At 33.9% G+C, this 22,865-nt stretch overlaps 1 protein-coding gene across 10 annotated transcripts in view; it reads left to right on the top strand.

The window, feature by feature from the left end:
• Window positions 1-22,865, top strand: part of ASPH (aspartate beta-hydroxylase) — a 112,123-nt gene that overhangs the window by 20,752 nt on the left and 68,506 nt on the right. For all 10 annotated transcript variants that reach the window (XM_085052915.1, XM_085052914.1, XM_085052912.1 and 7 more), the window contains 4 exons: window positions 18,797-18,886; window positions 20,400-20,474; window positions 20,958-21,119; window positions 22,768-22,827. In XM_085052915.1, the coding sequence (XP_084909041.1) occupies window positions 18,797-18,886; window positions 20,400-20,474; window positions 20,958-21,119; window positions 22,768-22,827 (387 nt within the window). The remainder of the gene's footprint in view (window positions 1-18,796; window positions 18,887-20,399; window positions 20,475-20,957; window positions 21,120-22,767; window positions 22,828-22,865) is intronic.

Genomic DNA, 22,865 nt, shown 5'->3' with positions numbered 1-22,865 from the left:
TTAAAGCACTAGTATTTTATATTGAAGTTGTGACATGCACAGTGGTTTAATGTTGTTCACTTCCATAACCTTTAGTTTTCACTACAAATTTCAAGATGGAATTTCATATTACTGATAAATATCTTTTAAGTTAATCTAATTTTGATAAATGCTTCTATTGGCATTAGTTTATTTTGTATTTCAAATAATTATTTAGTAGCTGATAATTTAATAGTTGTCTGTACTACTTGGCCATACCTAAATAGAAGAATTAAAATGTATTATTTTATTTCTTTTTTGTGTAAGGTATGATAGAATCTGTTATTTTTATTTGTTGGAATCAAAGGAGGTTCCATGACTAAGTTCTCTTGAAGGACTTGTGTACTTTTAAAAAGGGTGTGCGAGAAGTTTGTTCCTTCCCTCTTCCCCTACTGTCATTGTAAGAGAAGTAAAAAAACAAAAAAAACCCAAACCACCTACACCCCCTTCAGTCAACCAACCCTAAGTTTTTATGGAATATTGCAGCATTTATACAAAAATTATCTGTGGTGGAAATGTGAACTTGTTGAAGCTAGTCTGCCATTATCATTCAGATTTTGTCTTTTTCATAGATATTTGTGAGGTTCTGTTTACACAATTTTCTTTTGTACTTCAGTCCCTTTCAACAAGCAATATCCTGTGAAATTCTCCTTAAATGATTGCAGTAGTTAATGCAGTTTTGGAACTGTAGCAACAGAAAACAATCACTTTATTGTTCTTGTGCATTTAGTTCAGAGTAGTCCGCAAAAAATGGAAAAACCCCATCCTAGTGTATCAGCAGTCAAAAGGTACTAAGCAGTCTAATCCAAATAAAAAAACTTCCCCTGGTTCACCTACAGCAGAAAAATATGTTTGCAGGCAGTCACACTGAGATTGCACATTCAGAAAATCTGTAGTGGGATAACAGGCGTTAAAAGAATGCTTTTGCACGGTTCAGCTGTTCAGGCTAAGTTTCATGCCCTTCCCTGATTTTCTCATGTTCTGCTGTAGTATTTTCAAATATTAAAGGCTGGCTTGTGCTCATTCTCATAAAAAGAGATGTTTGCAGGAGAAGAAAGGCTTTGTCTTGTTAAATGCATATAAGGAAGTCCTTTGCCCCACTGCTTGTGGTAGCTGTTGAAAAACTAAATACTTGGACTCCTTCATTCACTTGGATTTAAATTGTGATGTTAAGACTTCTCATGAAGTAAAGTGGCTGCACCGTGTGAGTCCCTGCTTTAGCAGGGTATGGCTGCCTGCTTGGGCAGCTCTGGTTCTGTCACCATTTTCAGATACTTGTTCAAATGCTTCTGTGAGATCAGTTTTTACTTTGAAAAGCAGTTCTCCTTGATTATGGGGGTGAATGAGGTTGAAAAACAGTGTTAATTAGTTGGGGGTTTTTTTGTACTGTTTCTTAGAAAAAAAGATAAACGTATGAAATACTGTGGTTTTTTCTTTACTCAGACTGAAGTATTGTCTGAGGGGTTTTTGTGGTTTTTGTTTTGTTTTGTTTTGTTTTTTTTTGTTCTTGTTCAATTCAAAGGCCGTTATCTTCATCTTGGATAGTCTTTGCACAGAATTATTAAAGAAAGGGTGTAAGGTTTGGTTGCTTGGTGGTTTTTTGACAAAGACTGTATGACACATTTTTCCAGTTTCTGTGGTTCCTTTTGGTGTCCTAGTATTTTCAAAGAAAATATGCTGCTGTACTCCATTTTATGAAGATAATTGCCCAAAACTCTTATTCTTGACTTAAAGCAAGAACAGGGGACATCTATATGATTCTGCACGTGCTTACAGAAATGACTTCTAAAGCCTCAGGTCTTTTGGGAGTAGTGTGGGGTTTTTTGTGGGGGATTTTTTGTGGTTTTTGTGGTTTTTTTATTTTCTTTTTGTTTTTATACAAGGTTCTGACAGACTAGAATGACAAAAGTATTTATAATTCTGTAATTATAACTTAGATTGTACTTTTAGGATTTTTAGATTCAAGTTTCAATTCTTAAATTGAGATTTCATTCTTCAATAAATATCCTTACTTTGTCTTTACATCTTGCTTGATCCAAATTTTAAAAGCAAATTACAATGACAACTGACTACTGTGCATAAAGTTGTTTATAAAATTTAATTTTTATAGAACTAAGCCATGGAAGAAGTTGGAGAGGGATATTTGTAATACCTTGATTGCCTCCTGGATTCAATCTGTCATTTTTAAACCTTTGGGCTATCCAGTGAAAAGTTAAAGAGAATGGCTGGTCACTCAAGTAGAGGTTCTGGACATCCAGGTACAAGGATGTGGAATATCATGGACTTGGAAATTTCCTCAGAATTATCATTGATACTTTCACTATGTGCTGTAAGAAAAACATGTTGAAATGTGTTAAATGTCTCTGCCATGAACTTCTCTATCTTGAATGTTTCATTAACCTGCATCTAATACTGCTTTGTAATCTGCATGTGTAACATGTTCACTTAATTTTATGTTTCAACAATCTGTCTTCACCTTTAGCTCACTTTTCTGCTTGTCCTTCCAACACAAATGAAGGTTTGTTCTGGTTAGAAGTGGGGGAAATCCTTCCCTCTGCAGCTTTAAAGCTTACCAGTAATTGTTTGTTGTTGCCTGGTCATTCTGTTCTGCTTTTCCTAGAATGGAAAAGTTGAAATGTTTTTTAGTAACAACTGTAAAACAATGATTTTAATTAAAAAACCCAAACCTAAGCAACAGCCCCTCCCCACAAAAAAACCCCTCAAAAAAAAAAAAAAAGAAAGCAACCCACCACACCAAAACAAAACAAAAAATAAACAAAACCCAAACCACAAAACAAAAAAAACCCCAGGAGGGTAACAAGCATTAGCCATGGCTTATGTGTACTTTATAAATGCCAGTTAGATCAGGGGGTCTTGTAACATAAAATAGTAACTTCTAATATTAGGGAGTTTAGCAGTGATGAGCTCTTTCTTTGTTGTTCTGGTCATCTCTACCTTAGCTCTTGGCTCTGCTTTAAATTTTCTGTATAACAAAACTTATACCCTGTATTGGCTACCTATTCATTTTTATCTAGTGTTCTGTATATCTTCAGGTGGGGAAATAATTCCCGAGGATCTAGCATATCATATAGAAGATCTATCATAGAAAAAAACGATTGAGAAGCATGTTAAAAAACCCAAACAAGCAAACAAACTGCAAAATTACACCCCCAACAATTAGAATCCTCACTTCTAAGCAAAATCAAAGTTCTGCATGGTAGAGTGTTATCCTTAACAGTGTGTCTGTGACAAGTTTGTTTTTATACTCTTTGCTTTTAAATGTTACTCTTGGCCATCAGTTACAAGCTCTCAAATTTGAACATGATGGTTAAAAAAATCAAAAAGGCAAATTGAGTGATTTTAAAGTAGTAGAAGATTACTGATAAAAAATTGTCTAAAGGTGAATGCTGTAGCAAAAAAACCTGAATATAAATGGGTGTAGTTTTAGGACTAGGAAGAAGGGAAAGCAAAGCTACTGCTTTTTTTCTTCTTTTTTTTTAGTAAGATTCTAGCATAATGTTTTGCATGTTTATTGCCCAAATTGTAGTCTGTGTTGGAAAGATTCAACTTTATTAACATCTTTCTATTTCCTAGTTAGCATTCCTGTAAAGACTTCTGTCTGTGACAAGAGATGTCTTTCACAGATCCTCCTTTTACAGTTTCCTCTTTCCACCTAACTGCTGTCTCTTTTTTCCCCTTCCCTCTCTCTCTCTTTCCTCTATTCTTGTATAGGCCTGACCAAAGATGGCAGTAATGAAAATATTGATTCCCTTGAGGAAGTCCTTAATATTTTAGCAGAGGAAAGCTCTGATTGGTTTTATGGCTTTCTCTCATTTCTCTATGATGTATTGACTCCTTTTGAAATACTAGAAGAAGAAGAGAGCGAAGCTGCAGATGATGTTGATGGTACGTCACAGAATGAAGGGGTTCAGGGAAAAAAGACTTGTGTTATTTTGGATTTACAGAACCAGTGACTGAGAGACTAATTTGATTGGCTTTCAAAAATATCCATGAAATCATCAGTCTTAATATAACAAGAATTTGTGGCATTGAAGGGAACCTCCCAAATGGACACTATAAAGATTGAACTAAAGTTAGGCATGCAATGCTGTTTCAGTAGTTGAAAGCCTTTCAATAATTTTTCCATTTTTGTGACAGGATGACAAGTATGACACAGGTGTGTAAATATGTAGAGTAAAAGATGTATCTGTGGTTGTGTAGTTGGTTTCTGTGTGTGCTTCAATTTGTGCATTTTGTGCACAAAACTTACAAAGCTTAAGTGTAATAATCTCTACTGTTAACACTATAACATTTGTCTTTCTAGCAAACATTAACTGAAGCATTTTGTAACAGCCTTGATTATAAAGTGTTCTAGCATGACTGCATTTTGTAAATACATATTTATATGTTAATCCTTAATATAGATATGACAATGATAATTCTCTTGTGAAATATAATTTTAATAAATGACTTATTTTGTGATTCACTGATATCTCAGATAGGTTCTTTTTATTTGTTCAAAGAAAAACAATTTATAAGTGCTTGAAAATTCTACAGAAACATTTATTTCTAAGTTAGCTAACATCTGTTGTATTCAGAAGCCACTCTGTCATATGGTTTATTCCCACTGATTTGTCTGTTTTCAAACTAAGTCTTCAATCATTTATTTAATATGACAATCATATCACAAGGGCTGTTCTAAATTTGTTTTAGTTTTTAAGGTGGGCCTTCTATGGAAGTGGGAAACTGTGATTATGTATTTCTAATGTAATACTGAATATATTAAAGACTAATTGGAAGTTAGAATTTAATGTCTTCTATTCCTTGAGAAATTGAAGTATATAATGTAGTTTTGCAAATTTGAATCTTTTTCTTGTGAAACTGTTTTATGACAGTTGTTCCAAAAATACTTTCAATGTGTGTGAATTCTGTCTGCTATCATGAAGTTAGTGGTATAGAAAGGGCAGTTTATAATTGTGTCCTGTAGTTTGTATCAGGTATCAAAAGCTGAAATTGAGCTATCCTTTTAAAACATGAATAATGTACTCAAACAAATTACTATTAAAATTATATGAAATTGTTTATTGCGGTGCCTGCTTTGCTTAAGTTTGTATTGGTTTCCTATATGAAGTTGACATTCAGGTTTTAACACTAGTGGTTGCAGGCTGATATTTTAACTTGTTTTTAAAACAAATGATTTTTCACTTACTTTGGCTTTACAGTTTTAAAGCAATTTAACGTGCCTGTTTCAGAAAAACTTCCTCTAGATCATGCAAAGCAGGGTACTATGTAATCTTTTTAAAGTAATACAAATGTGCCAGTGATAAGCAAGTGAAGTGGTGTGATGGGCTAATACTGCTGCTCAACATTTATGAATTAAAAAGAGCGATGAGAGCATTGGTCACATTTTCTTCCAAATATTTGGGGATTAGGATACGATAAAGGTACCATACAAATTGAGTGGTTTTTAAAGCAAGATATATGAATTGTAAGGCAAAAAAAATAAATCCCCCCAAAATTATAAAAATAAATGCTTGCAGATCTTTGGAATATCCCTGAGCAAGTGCAAGTTTCTTAGCAAGTGCAAGAAACTTGCAGTGTCTGAGATGCAGGAAATAAGTAAGCTTGGGTTGTTTTGTTTGGTTTGAGAATTTTTTTATCTTGTAATTTCAGAAGCAGATTTGAATTAGAAATACGAGTTTCATCACTGCTTTGGGATAATAATACCTCTCAGTGTAAATTAAAAAATTGTCATGGAACATTGAATTCTATTGTAGAAGCTTCAGTAATGGAACTAGATGGCCAAAAAGAGAAGGGAAACATCTGCTGTAAGAATTCTATATAATGACATTTATACAAATAGTTAAAATATTAATTGGTAAGCTGGAAATTTTTCAAGTGAAATAGAGTTTGAACCACGAGAAAGCTGCAGGCACTGAGATAGATGATCAGTAAACAATGAATTAGTTTATGTGGGGTACAGAGATGAAATGCAGAGTTGTGTTTTGATATCATGCAACTTCCCTGTTGGTTTTATTAATCGTATAGACATCTGCTCGAAAACAATTATAGTGGGAATGAAGAATTTGTCAGGGGAGAAAAAGGGGTGAGGGATGGGTGCAGAGACCTAGGGTAGGTAAATAGCTTTGTAGAGTACTTTGTTGCTGGAATATAGTTTTCTTCTCAGAAGTGTTCACTCTAGCCTGCAGTTGTTCCTGTTAATAACTCACCAGTGGTGAGTGGAGCTCTCAAAACTCTCTGAAAGTTTGGAATAGAGGAGTTTGGTTTTCATGTATCCTATTAGTGGTTGTGATTGCAAGCAGAACTTGGCTAGTAAGAATGGTGATAAGTTTTAGTTGACTCTTCAGTTATGTAATCATGGCAGGTTTTTGTTTGTTTGTTTGTTTGTTCATTTGTTTTTAAAAAAGCATTTAATAGTGAAAAAAGGTTAAACTGAGTATGATGTGCAAATAAGCAAAGAAAACTGAACAGTATCTCAATTTGCTTGTGAGCCCATACAAAGTGTTTGAAATTAGTTGAGGAACTTGAAAACTAAATTTTTAGTTTGATTACTTGTGCGTATAAAACTACAGTCAGTATACTGTTTTTAAAGTATTTTTAAACTGTGGGTTGAAAGTCGTAAGAGCTTTGCCTTCTGCTGTCATTTTATAATAATTATTTTTGAGCACAAGGCTGCTGCTTTCACTTGCAATTTCTGGTCTGAGAATTTAAAAGAGGAGAAAATCAGTTGCAAACAATGTTTTTTTGTGTGTGGAAGTACATTGTTTAAGTGTTAGGAACTTGCTGGGTTTTATACCTAGCAAGGAATGAAACTACTGATTTTAGATTAAATTGGACATGCAGCTTTCATTAGATACCTTCATATTCCTTACAGTTAATATAAATTTTACAGAGCTCCAAAAGTAAATGTCTGTGACTAAAATTGTAATCTTTCAGTTTGTCCAGCATTTTTAGAAATCTGTGGGATATTTTACCTTGTCATTAGTTGGTAAATGTTTGATATTTTAATTGCCAGTCTTCAAAGAAAATACTGCATTAATCTTTGTAGCAAAACCTTTGCTTGCTTTCTTGTGATACTGATGAAAAGAAATTTATAGGGGAAAAAACTCTTAATACCCATACATCTGAAAGGCTGAAAACTTTTGGAAGCTTTGAACCCCATATTTCTGTGACCACCTTCAGCAGTATTTAATTTGAAAATAAAAGAGTGTTTTATATGGCAGGGAGAAATTACAATGCTCGTAATGTATAGAATAGCTTCGAACTGAAGAGAATAAAGAGTACATTATTTGCATATCTGTTGAAATTCTTATTGCAAAAATTTTTTGCCATTATTTCTCCGTGCCCCCTTTAGAAAATTTGTATTATTAGTTAGTCTTAATTGACTGGCTGTAGAAAAATCAAATTTTCGTTACAGTTATTGGTGTAGGTTGCATTTAGATAGTAGTATAGAAGAATGTATTGAAGCATCAAAAATATTTTAATTTCATTTCATAGTCAGATGAGAGAGGTAATGATGCAGAATAGGGCTTGTGCCAGGGCAAGCAAGACCTGTGTTAGCTGAACAGGCCACAGTACAGCCCTGGGAATGTGCCATAAGAAAAATACCTAAGAGGCACAGCTGTGCCTCTGAGCTGTGAGAGAATCTCATGAGAAGATTGAGGAGGAACTGAGGAGGAGCCCTCAACGTGTGAGAATAGAATGCAATAAATGTAAACTGTAAGCTGTGTAATTAACCAGTAGATTAATAATCAATAAATATAAACATTATAACAGTATATAAGCCACTCATACAGTAAAATAAATGGAGCTTGCTTTATAACTCATATTGAGTATGTCACAAGAGTCTCCCCTTGCCGTCCCTTTTAACAACAAGGTAAAACTCACCTGTTTCCCACATTGTAAATGTAATTTGAGAGCTGGGAAAAGCTGTTTTGTACAGATCAGTCATTTTGGACAGATGTGTTACTGTATTCCCTGTTAGGTTTCCATCAGATAAGCAGCTATCATAATGATGTCACAGCAGCCTGAAAGGCACAAGTACTGTCCTTCTGATGGTCAGTTAGGATGTATGCCTCGAGATGAAACTAATAAAGACAAAATTTGCTTTTTGGTTTCTTATATCTGCTTTTACAGCATGCAGCATAAGTGTCTATGACTTCAGGATAAAAGATGCTTTCTACCACGTGTATCTGATCTGGATTTTTCTTCTGTCATTAGGCAGTTAATTAAGCAAGAGATATTAATGCAATGTATGGAGATGTATTGAATTTTGGCGTTTTGTTTGGGGGGGGTTTATGCTAGCTGTATGAATTCAAACTCTTGCGCTGGGGAGACTTACAGGCTTTGGTAAGACAAGGGCTCCGAGCTCAGTTTAAGGTAAGTGTGTGCTAGCTTTCTGCCAGTAAACTAATTTTGTTTAGCAGATGACCTTGTATATCTAATATAGCATATTATAAATGCACAGTCATAATAATAATTATGTGCAGGGAGATATGCAAACAGTCATGATTTTTTCTGACTTGCAGTTCTTCTGGAGAAGGAAAATAAAAGGGAGAGAAAAAGTGTTAATAATGATTTTGCCTTACAGATTTGTATATGCTCTTTTAGTACTGCAATTTTGACATCTTTTGCTAGTTTTCTATGTGGTTAAGGAGATTCTTGATGGCCCATCATAAATTAAGGCAAGAGTCTGAACACAAGCTCTAATGTTTAAAGCTTGACACTTCATATTCTGTTATCCAGGCTTTGCACAAATTGCAGAAGGGTAGCAAGTGCTGTCTGTCAGCTGCTTAGTGCTAACCTTGCCCGTGAGTTTTCTACATTAAATGCAAAGTAGCCTCTCTCTTTTTCACATCTAAGTGGATAAGCTACCTTAATTAGCTTACATTTGTTTCATGGTGCTGCAGGTTAAAAGTGTTGATGCAGATAGACGTTGTGGAGAAATTGACTTACAGGAATTTTTTCGCATGGTAAAAAAATTGTCTAGCAAGGCTATTAAAGTTTTGAGGATTCTTAAGTGAATAAAATAGTATTTGCATATGCCACGTTGTTCAATATATTGTTAAATATGAGGATGTTTCTGTCAGCATCTGGGAAACTGCTCAAAAACAGAGTGCTTTTTACCTATTATTTTTGTTTTGCAATGCTTATCTTTCTGAATAAAAATTGTATTTATGTATTTTTGTTTTGATGCTTAAGTTCTAAATCTGTACTTTTACTTGTGGATTGTTTGTGAAATATGTTCCTAAAGGTTTTTATGGGGAAAAATAGAGGAAATTACTGGATTTTGTTGCAGAAGAGTGCTTTGTAATATGCCTAAGCTTCAAAAAATCAGTTAAGATAGCAAGTTGACTACCTTTAAGCATTATGTGAAAATAACCATTTTGACAGGAGTGTTTAATTTTTAGAATGACTATTTAATGCAGTTATTTAGAATATGTTGTAAACCTATGTGCCTATATTAACTTTGAACTCAACTTTTTAATGAACTGACTCCAATAGCAGCCATTTCTGACATTCCATTATACCCACTTTTGAGGCATTTGAGGTAATAAATTATATCTTTTTTCTTGTATTGCCAGCATTGGGCATTTGTAATGTGGGATTGAGTGGAAAAAAGAAGGAACTTTAAAATGAACTCTAAACCAGTGTGAAGCCACTTGAATTGGACCCTAGAATAAGAGTCCACAAGTTCAACTTCATGATTTATAAAATTCTGGACATTGGTTTGTGTGCTCCCAGGCTGTAAGAGACTAAGTTGTTGCTGTGAATTCACTTAGGTGCCAGATTTTGTCACATGCCCAGGACATTGCTATCTTGGAAAACCAGGTATTTCCCACTCATTTTGCTTCAGGCTAATTGGGGCTGACAAATGAGATTTTCCTGGGCTGTAGGGATTTCCCCTTGTATGGATCATGTCCAGGTGGAAACCAAGATGCAGCAGGATTTCTGTCTTGTGATTATTGCATATTACTAACATTATAAAAGATATTATTTTATGTACTTTTCTTGTAAACAGGGCCTTACGTGATTTATGCAATTATGTCTTGAATTGATGATTTGCTGAGAACCTTAGTGCTATTCATTGCCTAAAAGCAGATTAAAACAAAATTAATGCTTGTCTGAATATTTACGTGAAATAACAGTAATCAGTGAACAAGGTGTTTTGTAATCTTTCAACGTAGTGCATATATGTTTATTTTAAAATAATTTGAAATATCTGTATGATGGTTTTTGTGTGTACTGATCCTTGTAAAATTTTACAGTTTTCCTTGTCAACACATGATTTAAGAGTCTCTTAAAATATTCAGTAATGTTTAATTTTAATTTGAAAAGCAGGGAGGAGCTGGAAATTTAAATATAGCTTTGTGCAGCTTTGCACATACTTTTTATTGTTTATATTTTCGTTGATGTTGTAGTAAAACAAAGTTGGAGACTATTTTTCCTTTTCTATGAAAAAACTGTTAACTTATTCTTTCATGCACTGCTTAGAAATAGTAAGACCAAATAATGATTTTAGTCAAGTTAGAGCTCTGGACTTCAGCAATGGCAGTAATGTATGAGGGAAGAGTTTGAAAAGACTCATATCCCAGGTATGGGTTTGTAAGGAAATTAATCTAAAAACTGTATTTTTGCTTGGCTAACACATAATAAAAAGCAATTTTGGCAATATTGTCAATGCTTGATATTTTAAAAGTGTGTGTAATATAGAAATTAGATGCAAAGTGACTACAATGACTTTAACAGCTACTTTCTTTAAATTTATGGTTTTATTTTTTTAGTATAGGCTGTCAGAGTATCATTTGATTTTTCAGAATAAGTGTTGAAATAGAATGACACAGTTTGGGTAGATACTGTTTTCTGGAAACCTATGTTCAAGGTGCAGATGTTCATTTTAGGTGTTCTGTGTGTCTGAATGAGAAGCCTAATGTTGAAACATGGGAATATCTCTTCTTGTTTAATAAGATTATGTATGAGTTTAAAAATACATATTTATCGTATCTTTTCACCTTTTCTTTACTTTCTAGTTGGCTTTTAGGTAGCAACCTACATGATTTTTGTGGTTAAAATTGCTGTGTTTGTGGGCCTTAAGACTTAATCCACAGCATAATGATAGTGATAATCCAGTCTCTTTACATGGTATTAAAAAGATGAAGCTAATTATGGTTTATATTTTTGAAAGGGCATTTGCCTTTATGCCTCTTGTGGTATTAGGTATAAAGCACAGTCAAGATGCTGATTTGTTTGTTAGCTACAATGGGGAAAGACAACAGCACCTGATATTGGAGAATAAGTTGTTTGTTTTTTTTTAAATAAGAAAGCTAACAATCTTAAGTAGTCTAAAGAAATGCAGTAGATATTTTATCTGAAATGAAATGACAACTGTTTTTTGGACCTTTGCCTAAACATTTAATTTCCATTGTATAAAGAAACATACGTTGTCATTTATTGTAAGAAAACAGTCAATTTATATACCCTGCAATACCTATGTACTTGAAAACCTTTTTAGTTAATGTGTTTATAAAATACTTACAAGATTTTATAGAAACATGAATTGATGCATTTGAGAGGGAACTGACAGATACTTGGCAGAGGGGTGTGGGTCATAATTATGTAGCAGCACTTCTCTGGAGGGAGCTGAGCAATCTCCAGCTTAAGAAGCTTCACAAGTAGCATGCATCTGGCAATGTGGTACTTTTCTTTGATTAGTCTTTCATATCAGTACTTGTGATGGTCCTGTAATTGAAGTTGCTTTATTCTTAATGAGTTAATATTTTGTATTTTTCCATAACATTGCGCTGTGCTATGTAAAGTGAACTTTTTTACCTAATGTGGCACATAGGGAAACTTCATGTCAAGTTTGTTGAACATCATAAATATGTTCATAACCTATTTCCATTTTGCAACAAATTAGGTGAGGAGCCAGGAGGGCTAGCCAAGAAAAAAACTAAACTCAAAGGTATTTTTAATGTTTTTTCTTGCGGAACTTTATGCAGATAATGATGTATGAAATGCATGTGCATTACAAATGCCATCTGTGGGTTGTAATAATGGTTACTAATACCAGCTATATTGGCTAAATATTGCTTAATGGTGCAGCAAACCATTGTTCTTGCAGTTTTTTAGGGCTTTTTTACTACTGTTTGTAATTTAGTGGCGATGTGAGTGCTTTCCTAACTAGAGATTATATTTTGTTTGTGTGGATTCTTTTGCCACAGATGTCTTGTTTGGATTGTAAATATTGTTTATGATAATTTGGTATTCTGCATGTCTTTGTGTAAGATTTTGCTCCAGGTGAAATCCTCTTGCAGTTATCTTTCATGAATTCATGTACTATTACTATATTGTAGTTGGACTTGAGTGCCTTAATGCTTCTAAGGCTGTACTTTAATAGTTTCATCTAATTTTTTCCCATGGGAGGAGAAATTTAGGCAAAGTTCAATAACGTGCCTTTTAATATTATTTGCAGGATTGATTGCAACATTTTCTGAAAGCTTAATGTAGGATAGTGTGCAGCCAATTTACACCATGTATTTATATATAATTACATTGCTGTATGAACAGGTCATAATGGTCTAAATGGGTTGAAGACAAAAAATGCTAATTAGCCTCAGGAAACACCAGAGTACCAGATGTACTTCAGGTGCTCAGCTTTTTGTATCTGCTCAGTTATCTCCAGGCAGCATGGGGCTATGTAAACAACAGAGTCTATGTTGCATTAAAGACACATAGACTTTAAGGTAGTTTTCTAGTATATGAAAAATGCATGCTGTTCAACATACATGCCTTCATGTGAAAAAAGTGTATTTGCTAAGGAAAGCTCTCTGCTCATTTAGATGTGATTTTTCTCAGCATCTTGCATCAAGTTGAAATTTTTAGCATTTGTTCCCTATTGTGCTTGGTATAACTTGGTTGCAAACTGTGTGTTTCCAAGAGTGTGATAAATGTCACTTAGCAATTAATTCCTGAGTTTTGGATTATTTTTCAATGTTTGATATGAGAATAATGAAATTTTATATTTCAAATATTTTATGTCAGAAGCCATTTTGAAGGAAATGTGATGTCATTTCATTTCTTTAAGACTGAGCTATGTAATTGACTCCACAGAAAGGTTACACAGTGGCTAGAGGCAGACCTGATTTTGCCTCAGCAGACTGCCATTTCTCCCAAAAGTCTGAATAAAAATATAACTGTTTATATCTAAAAGTAATTTTCACTTTCTTAATAGTGTGGGAGTAATAATTTTTAAATTAAATGCAAATATTGCATACAGATTTAATGGTAAAATCTCTAAATTAAAAATTGCTTATTCTGGAGAATTCTGGTGGTACTGACAGGTGTTTTCAAAACTATGGCAAAATGGAGGTAAATATTGAACATTAAACATATTGAACATAAATTTGAAGGAGTCTGTTCTGACTTTTCTTACGGCTTATTATCTGGATACTCTGTCACAGCCAAATGTGAATTGAAATAGAGAAAAGCACAAGAGACACAACTCTGACATTGCTGCTTCTTCTTAATTGTACTTTTTAATATGCACTTCAGTTATCTTTTTAAAATCTTTGCTTAATATGAGGTAGCAATATCAGTAAAACATTGTATTATCAATCTGTCTTATAAGGCTTTAACTACAGCTTTCACAAATATGCTGTTGTCAAAGGTTCAAAATTTACTGTGATTTTCATGCAGAAAAATTGTAGTGATGTAGTGATTACAGGCAGAAGTGGTTTTAGCATTCTGCAGAAGTTAGCAATAAGATAATAGAGGCATGGTTTTCTCTAGATTAACGCTTCATTTGTATGCAGCTGCATATAAGCCAAAGTTATTCGCTGGCTGCATGGTGTGAGGTGTTGCTAAAAGTCAAAACTAATTTGTTTAAATTGCTTAAAGCTTAGAAGTTAATTATACAAGTTTACATCTAACATTAAATAATGATTTGATCAAAGCTTTTACATGGTTGTTCATAAGATGCTTTGTGGCCTAAGAATGGTCCTCTTATTGAACATTTCCTCTTTTTTAAATGAAAAAAATAAAAAGTCAAAGAAGCTATTAAAGAATCACTCAAGAAATTAAGGGACAAGCACGAATCCAAGAAGGAGGAAATTGAAGAAGAAAAAAAGAAAACCCGGAAAGGAAAAGATGCTACGGATCGAAAGGACAAGAAAGCTGTTGATACGAATAAATTAAAGAAAGATTCTGAAAAGGCTAAAAGAGACAGAGGAAAGGAAAAAGGCCTAGACAAAAGTGTAAAATCCAAGGAGACTACCAAAAAATCATCCAGTGAAAAGGATGGCACTGTTCAGGTGGGAAAAGACAAAGAAACAAAAAGGATAATTAAAAACCAATCCAAGGAAGACAAGAGAGAAAAAAAATAGAGTTCCTGTTCTGTTAATGGTGAACAGACCTCTAGAATGCAAAATTCAGCATATTTATATGAATGTGGTAAATATGGCAATAAGAAAATAATGTTTTCTGGAAATAAGTGTGAACAAAGGCTATATATAATATTTTTTCTTATACTGTTCAGTGTGTACTGGTATTGTAAACACAAAGCAGAAACAGCTGCTGTGAAACACAAGTATGTACATAGCATGTCTGGCTACTAATGTGTATTGAAAACATTCAAATGTCAAATTGATGCTAGTTGCTTCAAGACTACAACGTGGGTTTGGGGTTTTTTGATTGGGTTTTTTTTCCTTCCTTGTTTACTTGTATTTGCTTGATGTGGAGATGGAAGTCTAATGTTCTGTATGAAATGGAAGTTTAAAAGCAGTATTAACAGGCTTATCTGGACACATGTAGTGGAAACTCAGACATAAAATATTTCTATTTTACAGAAACAACCAAGAGGAGCATTAATGGACTGTAGTGTCATATGAACTAAGTGAATAAATGTAATTTATTCTCTGCCAAACTTTTTCCCTTAGGAAGCTATTTTTTCCTGAGAAAAGTATTTTGTACACAAACAGTCAAACCAACTTGAGTGTTGCACTTGTTCATGAGACCCCAGGGTATACTCAACAAAAATGTTCCAACATTTTTGTGTATTGATCCCATGACAAAGTGTTTCTGCTTTTCTTCCATTCCCTATTTATTTAATTATTTTATTTAGCTATATCTGGGTTCTAAAGCTTGATTCATTATCACTTTTTATTTAACTGTGCTCTGTTTTTTTCATGAGTTTGCCAACCTTTTGGCAATGAATACTGCTGAAAATTAGGCCACCTATTTCACCATTGATAAGTATTGTTGTATTCCAGTTACATTTAAGATGATATGCTACTACTACTCTATTCTGGTTGAACTTGATTAAGGAGCAGCTTGTGTATTTTTGCAACAACTATTTTCTTCAACACTTTTCAAGTGCATGGTGCTTCTGTAAGCAAGATCTTGTGGTAGTGTGCTCTTACAGCTTCCGTATTTTTAGCATCAAGGAAGGATTTATCCAGCAGTCTCATTAGAGTAAATGAAGTTGGAGAACATTTTTGCAGAGATATTAGAGAGATTTCAGAATATGATTGAATTTATGGTTGCTTTCAAGTTTATTTGGAAATGAATATTTTCTAAATATATTTTAAAGCAAGTGTATTGCAAGCAATTGCACAATATAATTACACAGGATTCAGAATAAAATTTTTAGTGGAAGTTTAAGATTTATTCTTGATATACTGCAGCATTAGTTTCAAGGAAACAAAACTAAGGAGTGAAATTGAGAATGAGTATATATATGCATGTGGATGGTAATGTAAGACTGAAGTCCTGAAAGTTAATTCTGTTTGTGGTTTTGCTAAAATTTTGTTTGTAACAGTTGGCAGTACACTTATCTCAGTTGTTCCATACATATGTCTGCAACATGCTTTGATCCCTAGAGTTATAAGACATGATAATAAGCTTAAAGATGATCTGGGTTGTTTTGTTTTGTTTTTTTTTTTTTTAATAGAAAATGGAAAATTGTTCAAATAGTTATGAAAAACAGTTCAAATTAAAGCAATAGAAAACAGTACAGCAGCTTATGATTCCGGCTGTGATAATTAGCAGAGATGATATACTGAGGTATTTTCTAAATATTTATAAATGCTTGAAGAGGGAGGGAAGCGATGTGTGTTGTAAACATTGCAGTGCTTAGGAAAAAATATGAGAGAACGAACATCTAATAAATGCACTTGCATAATGAGCATTTTCTGTTAGGTTTTGGTGATGATAGATATACTTATTCAACTTTGCCCTAGTGTTAAAATGTGTATGTGACCAGAGGAGCATTCAGATCACACTTCTCAAGGGTGGTGGCACAGTGGTATAGTGCACATCACTTTTTTTCTCCTGAAATATGACAGAGCTTGTAACTGTGTGACAGTGAAATTTGAAATTAATTGCTTTTCTGATTAACATGTTATTGTATCTATGACCCAAAGTTCATCTGGTTCTGAAAAAGTTGGGTTGTTTTTTTTTTTCCCTTTCCAAAGAAAACTTTATTTGAGCAGCACTCCAGGCTATACAGATAGCCACAAAATAAAGTATTTTTGCCCCAGAGATCTGTTGTGTTGTTGTATATCTCTATGAAATATTATTGTCATTAAACTTAATGCAGCAAGTTACCACATAAGCTCAAAAAAATGCACCAGACAAGTAAAAAAAAAGCTAAGAGCAACTTAATTTTAATAAACAGAAAAGAGAAAATAATATCTTACAAAAAGCAAATTACTTTATATGTTACATACTTGACAGAATTGAATAGAAATCAGTGATGAACATGATAGATGTGTGTGAAAAGCTTGAAGGTCAAGTTGAGAAATGTGCAAGTGAAACAAAGACTCTTGCTGGTTCGTTCTTTCCTGTTAAATACTCATAGTGCTTGTTGGGTGTGGAATATTGACTGTCTTTTGAAATACTTTGAATTCATTTATTGTTCATGAAGCAGAATAAGTGGTTGTCTGGACATGTGGGTTATTGAGGATATGAAGATTGATTTAAAGCTGTGTATGTATAAGGGAACTGAATGGTGTGAAAGCAAGGTGGCTGTTTCCGTGCTTATGGATTCTTAAATGTGAGAGAGCGGGTAATATGACTAACTATTTTTGTCTCCATTCTAAGATGATTGTAGAAGGATGTAACTTCTTACTCTTGTAGCCATTATGACTGCTGCAGCAAAAGATGAATATCTTAATAGTACTTTTTAATAATCTAGGTGTTTTGTTTTTTTAATGACAGAAGAAAATTGACAAAAAACTAAATGTAAATTTGGCTTTTTAATTCTAGTTTCTGACTTTTACTCCTAAGTAGTGGACTCTTAGTTAGAGTACCTTTGGATACAGCCTAACTACTTACCTTCAAGTAATTTCAGTTTAAATAATATAAAAAGACAGACTTAATTCTGTTATTCTGTCACTATTACTTGAAAGAAATACTTTTTTTCTCACAATGCATAAAATAATATCTCTGTGGTCTACACAAATTTGATTTGAGACATACTAGTCCAGTTTGTATTGAGATATGTTTGACTCCAATAGAAAAATGGTGGTTATTTTTTTATTGTACTTACTTGAAATATAATATTTATTCCACTTAAGAGTTGCTTTTACAAGATTGCTAGTACTACAGGAGTGTTCATTATAGTTTAGCCTCTGCTTTCTAAAATACTATCTTTTCTATTGATTTCCTTTTATACAGCTGTTGAAAAACTAGTTTGCTTTGGGTAGGGTTTGTATGTGTGTTGAGAAGGTGGTCTTAATTGACCTTGGGTGTAGGATTATAGGTGAATGCTGTTTGGAAGGGACTTTAGAGATCCTTATTCCATCATCTTACTCAAAACAGGGTACTTTCAGAGGAATGACCAGGTTGCTCTGGCCGTCATCCAGTGGGGTCTTTAAAACCTCTGAGGATGGGAATGCACAGCCTCTCTGCAGCCTTTTCCACTGCCCTTGTGGTGGGGGGGATGTGGGTGTGTAAGTTTTTTCTTATACCCAGTTGGAACCTCCTGTATAAGTCTTGCTTGAGTCTTCCTAAAGGAGAGTTGAGGGGAGAATTAGTCTAATACCAACACATTCTTGAGCATTTGGTGTCCTAAGATGTGACATGATGTATTCCAGCTGTATCTTTATTTCCTGCCATGGTGTTGGTCATTGCAGTTATTGATTGCTTTCTTTTCCTTGTGTTTTGATCTAGAAAGACTCTTTGGTATAGACAATCAGGATCTTAGTGGTAAAATTCCATCAGTCGTACTTTTTCTATAGTCATTTAGTTGTCAAAACAAACTAATCCTAATCAGGTCTTTTGATATATAACACAAGAATTTAAAATACCTCTTCTCATTCTGTGCAGCTTTTTGTAAAGTTCAAATTAGTTCTTCATAGAAACTATAAAATTGATCCTATGAAGCACTTTTTGCCCAAATTGAATACAGAGAGAAAAATTTGCTGCCTATTTTTTTTACTGGATCCTGAATAGGTGTTGAGAATACCATAGCCATTTGTTCAATTGCTTTAATTTAAAGACAAGTCCTTACATTTCTGTCCCTTTTTTCCTCCTCATTGTATGTTTGTCTTCTTCGTTAAACAGACATCTTTGTTTACTATCTGAATACACTTTAGTCTTTGTGTATATCACGGTATATTATGACAATTCTATGTGTGATTGTTTGAATGCATTTTTGGAGAGTGTCACATCAGTTAATTTAATTGAAAGAACTGTCTTAGTTTATAACTGAATCGGTTCAAAAAGGGCATAAAGTTAACTTTATAACTGAAAAATGCAGGCCTTAAAGAAAGATCTGTCCCAGCACAGCCAGCATCACCAGAATCTGAGGAGACTGTCCAGCCTGCTGAAAAGTCCTACGTAGAATCAGGTAAGATCTTTTGTGAATGATAGGCATGAAACAAAAGACATGATGCTTCGTTTGAATTGTGTGTCATTAACTTGCAAACTCTTATATAGGCATTGTGTTGCTTATCTACTAAAGTTTATCTAACAGGAATCACTGTTAATGACTTTGTATAAATCATTGACTGTGAAAAGTATAAAATTTTACTTTATAGGAGATGCCCTTGTCACCTCTCATAGTTACCATTGTAGCCATATCACGTCAGAATACCTTTCTGATGATCTACTGTTGTGGTTTAGATACATTTCCAGCTGTATATCCAGCCAGAATAACAGCAGATTCTTCATCTCAATAAACCAACAAAACCCCCTCAGCAACAAACTTAATAATAAAGTACTCACTTTTCCACTAAAACCACTAGTATATAATAAATACAATTAATGAAGATCCTACTGTTAAGAAAATAATTTATACATTTTTAAAGCCCTATACTATCAATAGAATATATTAGAATTAAGAGGGGTTCAAGGAAAAATGTTCTACATAACACATTTAATGTATGTGATTTGCATTTTAGAGTTCAGGGAGAACATGTTTTTTCCTATTTATTGAAGGGGCTTACCATATGTGATGTTTATGTGAACCTAATACATAAACCTACAAATATGGAGCATAGGGCCAGTGGAATCTATTGAATATACATTGTTTTAAGAGACTTGCATTTGTTTTCCTAGGTTGTCATTTATAAAATATATCAAATTAGGATATGGTTTCCTGGTTGTTTTTGTGTGTGTGTGTGGTTTTTGTTTTTGTGGGATTGTTTTTCATAACTGGTACCATTTTGGATCCTTATTCGAAAATGCAGCTCTTAATCTGATTTAGTGCTTTTTTTTTGTCAGATATGTCATTGTAGGGTTTTTAATGTCAATTTCAGGACATTTATATGAAGACAGCACTTCATACAAATTCATATTATGTCCTGGCTGGTGTGTTAGATGACAATCACTTGTCCATGAAACCAGTTTATTTCTCCTGGCAATTTGTAGTGGAACAAGACCGTGATATTGTGATGTTAGTATCTATTTTCCTGTTTATGAAGTCAACAAGACCCTACTTCTGCAACTCACTTTGTTGTCAAATATGACATGCTAGTGTTGCTGCCTAAATTGTAGGAACATCATGGATGAAAGTGATAGTAAATTAATTCCTTAGATGAGAGTTCTTTGTTTGAATAGTTACCTGAAGTTGTTAGTAAACAAAAATTATATGTGCAAAAAATGCAGGGCAGATAAATTCTTTCAGTTCATCTTCAGATAGATGAATCAGACATGATTGATGCAATATTTTCTATATTGGAGAGTAAGCAAGGCAAAATTGTTTTTCTAGTTATATAAGTTGCAGAGGTTCTCTGGGTTAGTCTCTAGGGAACTTTGTGAAAGGGATTAAGAACATTATGGAGCCTACTAAAAGCTGCAATCCTTGTTGTTTAGATTTTGCCTTTTTCACTTACCTTCTCTGCTATTTATAATCTTTTTAGAGCACAAGACTGCTGATGTAGAATTGGAAGAAGAAATTCAGTCTGTTCTTCATGAAGCTCTCCATTCCCAGCCTGGTAATGCATTACCACTTAGAAATCACTGAAGAGGTTATAAAAACTGCTAAAGGCTAGATGAATCTCAGAGTCTGGTTTTGGTATGCACTTAAAGTACTTTTGCCTGGACAGAACATTCAAATGAGCTCATTTGTCATTTTCAAGGAAATTCAGAAAGTTCAGTCACCAAATCCTAAAACTGTGTCTTCTTACCCAGACTTGTTTGGCAGCAATAGCTCAAATCAGTAATTTAACAAAAACTTCCTGAAAATACTGTGTAGAGGGCAGGAATGGGTAGAGCAGAGATGGCCTTTACTGTGAGCAGAGAAGGTCATGGCAAGTTGGGTTTATAATGCTGGATTCTGCAGATAAGTTATCTGTCTCTCCCCATTTCCTTTGGAGACTAGCTGGAAAACATGAAGGGTGTACTGAAGATGGAATATTTGCTGGTAATAGAATATGGCAAAGAAAATTGATTCACTAACAATCTGCATTATTGATTAGGGGAGAGACATGAAGATGTAGATGAAAGTGTAAGTGACCAATGGCAAGTAAAGGAAGAAATACATGGAGAAACTTTTGAAGCTCCTGCAACAGATGACATGCTCAGAGAATTTGAGAATGAAATGCCAGAAGCGTATGAGACACCAGACTCAATTCAGAAAGGTATCTGAATGACTAAATACATGTAAAAATAAATTTATAAAAGAAAACCCAACCCAGAGAAGTGAAAATATGTCTGATTAAAACCTGGACTTGTAATTTCTACTTAAAATAGAGCCTTAGCAAGTGTCAACCACAGTATTATTTAGCAAATAAGTATATTTTAAGTCAAAATGGGCTATTTTAATGCTATGTGTTTTGGAATCCAGGTAACCATATATTGTTAATTACTACTCTGTTGGCTTTCCACAAAATTAATCTGTGCTCCAAATATGCATATCTCTCCCCAGTAGAGGGATGAATATATAATCATATAGAATGGTTTGGCTTGAAAGGGACTTTAAGGATCACCTAGTTACAGCCCTTCTGCCTTGAAAGACACCTTTGTCTAGAACAGGTTGCTCAACACTCCATCCAACCTGGCCTTGAACACTTCCAGGGATGAGGCATCCACAGCTTCTCAGGGCATCCTGTTCCAGTGCCTCATCACCTTCACAGTAAAGAATTTTTTCTTTATATCCAATCTATACCTGCCCCTTTTCAGTTTAAAGCAAACCCCCTACCCCTATCACCATGTGTCCTTGTAAAAAGTCCCTCTTCAGCTCCTTTGTAGGCCTCTTAAGATACTGAAAGGCTGCAATTAGGTCACCCCAGAGTGTTTCATTTTCCAGGCTGTGCCTAAGTTCTCAACCTTTTCTCACACCTCTGGAAAGGTGTTCCATGTCCAGTCTCTCATCTACCAGCACCCCAAGTGCTTTTTAGCATGGCTCCTCTCAATCTGTTCATCCCCCATCAGTAATACCTGTATGGAGTGTGCTTCTGGAGCTTTTGGTTTATTAAACTAAAGTTTATTAATACAGTTTTTTCTAGACTTCATTGTCATTCTTCTTTCATTCACATATGGCTCCCTAAGAGAATGTTATGAATTAACTATATGTAAGTCCTGCAGAGATGAAGACATCATATAAAGAAGATGCTTGTATCTTGTTACCTTGAGGCATTGACTGGATGATGAAAATTGTAGTCAAAATATTAAAGCAGAATCATATGATCTAAATACAGCTGGGGAAAATTTTTCTGAATGCTTTTTATTTGTACTACTGAAAATTTTACCAATCTCTTAATACATCTTGATGCCTTTTGAAAAAAGACACGTAATGAATGTCATCTAAAAATTTTGATTGCGAGAAATGCACTGAGATTCTTTCTTCACAACCAAAGTAACTCTCCAGTCAGGGTCTATTATACCTCCTTGTTTCTGTATCTCTCTTATTCATCCACAGTGCAAGTCAAAGTAGGAGACTAGAGAAGAAATTCAAATTCTGTTTACTTTAAATCTTTGGAATTAAGAAGGCAAAGTGAATGTATTCTCCTTTCCTCCAAGTTATTCAGAAATTTCTGTGGAGAGTCCTCTTATTTTGAGGAAATATGTGTAGAGTTTGTTTATGTATACACATTCAATATTGTATATAAATAAAATAGTACCTTTTTGCAGTCTATATACATATCTTGCTGCCATTAGGAGAAATTTTTGCTTAGAATTTCAGCTTAAAAATATGAATCTGTTCTTACACAATATCTGTTAGAGGGTTTGTGGTATTGTTTGTTGACTTAAAAATTTAAAAATTTTGCAAACATGCTTGTTTCTCAGATGCTGATCCTGTGGCAGATGATGTTGGAGCAGTGGAGTCTGAAACGTATGAAATTCCAGGTATCATTTTGTTTTTCCATACTCAGTAATATTGGTTT

The sequence above is a fragment of the Lichenostomus cassidix genome, chromosome 2 (genome assembly GCF_008360975.1).
Source record: "Lichenostomus cassidix isolate B80296 chromosome 2, HeHo_3.0, whole genome shotgun sequence".
NCBI lineage: Eukaryota > Metazoa > Chordata > Aves > Passeriformes > Meliphagidae > Lichenostomus > Lichenostomus cassidix.
This window is presented reverse-complemented; position numbering and strand designations above follow the sequence as displayed.